Source organism: Triticum urartu, chromosome 7 (genome assembly GCF_003073215.2).
Source record: "Triticum urartu cultivar G1812 chromosome 7, Tu2.1, whole genome shotgun sequence".
NCBI classification, from domain to species: Eukaryota; Viridiplantae; Streptophyta; class Magnoliopsida; order Poales; family Poaceae; genus Triticum; species Triticum urartu.
The window spans coordinates 10,158,941-10,161,109 of NC_053028.1; the positions used below are offsets into that span (position 1 = coordinate 10,158,941).

At 56.9% G+C, this 2,169-nt stretch overlaps 1 protein-coding gene across 1 annotated transcript; it reads left to right on the plus strand.

The window, feature by feature from the left end:
• Positions 1–305: 305 nt before the first annotated feature.
• Positions 306–1,945, plus strand: LOC125522176 (aspartic proteinase nepenthesin-1-like). Its single transcript, XM_048687263.1, has one exon. The coding sequence runs from the start codon at positions 415–417 to the stop codon at positions 1,762–1,764; it is 1,350 nt and encodes a 449-aa protein (XP_048543220.1). The 5' UTR covers positions 306–414; the 3' UTR covers positions 1,765–1,945.
• Positions 1,946–2,169: the final 224 nt, after the last annotated feature.

Below are 2,169 nucleotides of genomic sequence, written 5' to 3' on the forward strand. Positions count from 1 at the left end.
CACCTACTGAGGCCAGGCCACCAGAGAACAGATGTCCAAGTAGGGTACAATCACAAAAGGCAAGCGCACCAAAAGAGAAGAAATGACAGAAAGGTCCCTAGGGTTTCCCTGAAACGAGGAAAGACACCAACCGGACATGTGCGGATGTGCCTGCAATCGGCGTGGCCACATGGCCATTGTCGCTGGGTCAACTCTTTGAGTCCGAGTCTCCGAGATCCACCAAAAATTCAAAATAAGTATGTCGGAAACTTCTTTGGCCGGAGTATAGCTATAGGGTGTGGAGACAGAAAAAAGAGGACGTACGAGGAAATAATATGGAGATGTGTCTGTAACTCCGTATGCTCGTATATATATGGGTCGCTAGGGCCTGTTGCTGATACGCATCGGCCTAGCTAGCTTGGTATAACCGTAACAATGGCGGCTCGTACTTCTCTTCTACTCCTCCTCCTGCTGCTGGCGCCGCCGGACTCGTCCACTGCGTCGGTGGCCGGGCTGATTCCCAAGCTCAAATTCTTTGAAAAATCTATCTCGGCCATCGAGGAAGTCGCCGGCTATTACCTGGAGGAAAAGGAGGAGGGCGTCAAGGACGTCTCCGGCGAGCAGAGCAGCGCCGACGACCGCCAGCTGGGCAGCTCGGCGGCGGACAGCTACGGCGCCTTGATCTTCGACCTCCCCATCGGGTCATCGCCGCCACAGGTCCTCCCCTTTGTCATGGACATCACCACCGACCTCGTCTGGGCGCAATGCGGCAAGCCCGGGCCCACATATGCGCCCACCTTCCGGCCGAACCGCTCCGACTCCTTCGCCCCGATCGGCTGCGCCGACCCGGCATGCACCCGCCTGATGCCCAAGTACAAATGCGCCGGCCCCGGCGACCGCTGCGGTGGCACGTCGGCCTTCCTCGCCACCGACACGTTCACCTTCGGGGCCACGCCCGCCAAAGGCATGGTGTTCGGCTGCATCGGCAAGGTCCCGGAGCGGAACCTCAACAGCTCATTCGGCTCCGCGGGCTTCAGCAGGGGGCCTCTCTCGCTTGTGTCGCAGCTCCAGATCTCCAGATTCTCCTACTTCATCGACGACGGTGGCGGCGACAAGAGCTTCGTCAGCTTCAGCGTCGGAGACGACGCGGCGCCGGCCAAGGATAAGGGCAGCCGGAGCACGCCGTTGCTCAAGGGCAAGCACCCTGACCTGTACTACGTCAAGCTAACAGGCGTGCAGGTCGACGGCGAGCTCCTCAAGGACATCCCGGAGGAGACCTTCTCCGGCTCCGGCGGGGTGATTCTCAGCACCACCCTTCCCGTCACCTACCTCGAACACGCCGCGTACAAGGTTCTGAGGCAGAAGTTGTTGACCAAGATCCTGCAGCAGAAGGTCGTCGGGGTACCCAAGAGCCCCGATGACGACCGCCTGTGCTTCCCCACCAAGGAATTTGCCGCTGTCAAGGTTCCTAGGGTCGCCATGGTGTTTGACGGTGCCGACGCGACGATGGAGCTCAATGTGAAGAACTACTTCTTCGACATCGCCGGTAGCGACCAGACTTGCCTCACCATACGTCCATCGACCGGTGGGTCCGTCCTCGGCAGCCTGCTGCAGACGGGCAGGAACATGACCTACGACATCCACAACGACGGCGGCGTGCTGACATTTGGGCCGGCAATGCCCGCCGGTGGGCCAGCTGCGGCAGCGAAGGGTGGCGCCCCTGCGCAGGCGCAGGCGTCGCTCGTGACAATAGCCACTCTTCTAGGGTGGGTGCTCATCTTCTAGTTCTAGCAGTTAAGTTCACATGGAGCGAGGCATGTGTTATGTCAGCCGTGTTAGCCAATGTACGTGCATCATTGTGGTATCATGCATAGTGTTAATTAAGTAAGTGCATGCATGAGCATGATGTAAGATTCTTGTGTCAGAAGCTGGAAGCACTAATATAATGTCCATCTTTCACTGTTAAGGCATCTCTGGTTCATTGGGAAAGCTTAGACAAAGTACACAGGAAAAGAGCATATGAGAATAGGAAGGGGGGATGGCTCCCCACGTGACTAGCTTTGCTTCTACTCCATGTCAAACCCATCCCAACCACCGCCACTGACACCACCTACTACCAATGTAAAAAAAACATTCTATCAAAAATAGTATGACCCTTCTTCAAATGCTTAAAATCCACTCGTCAACATC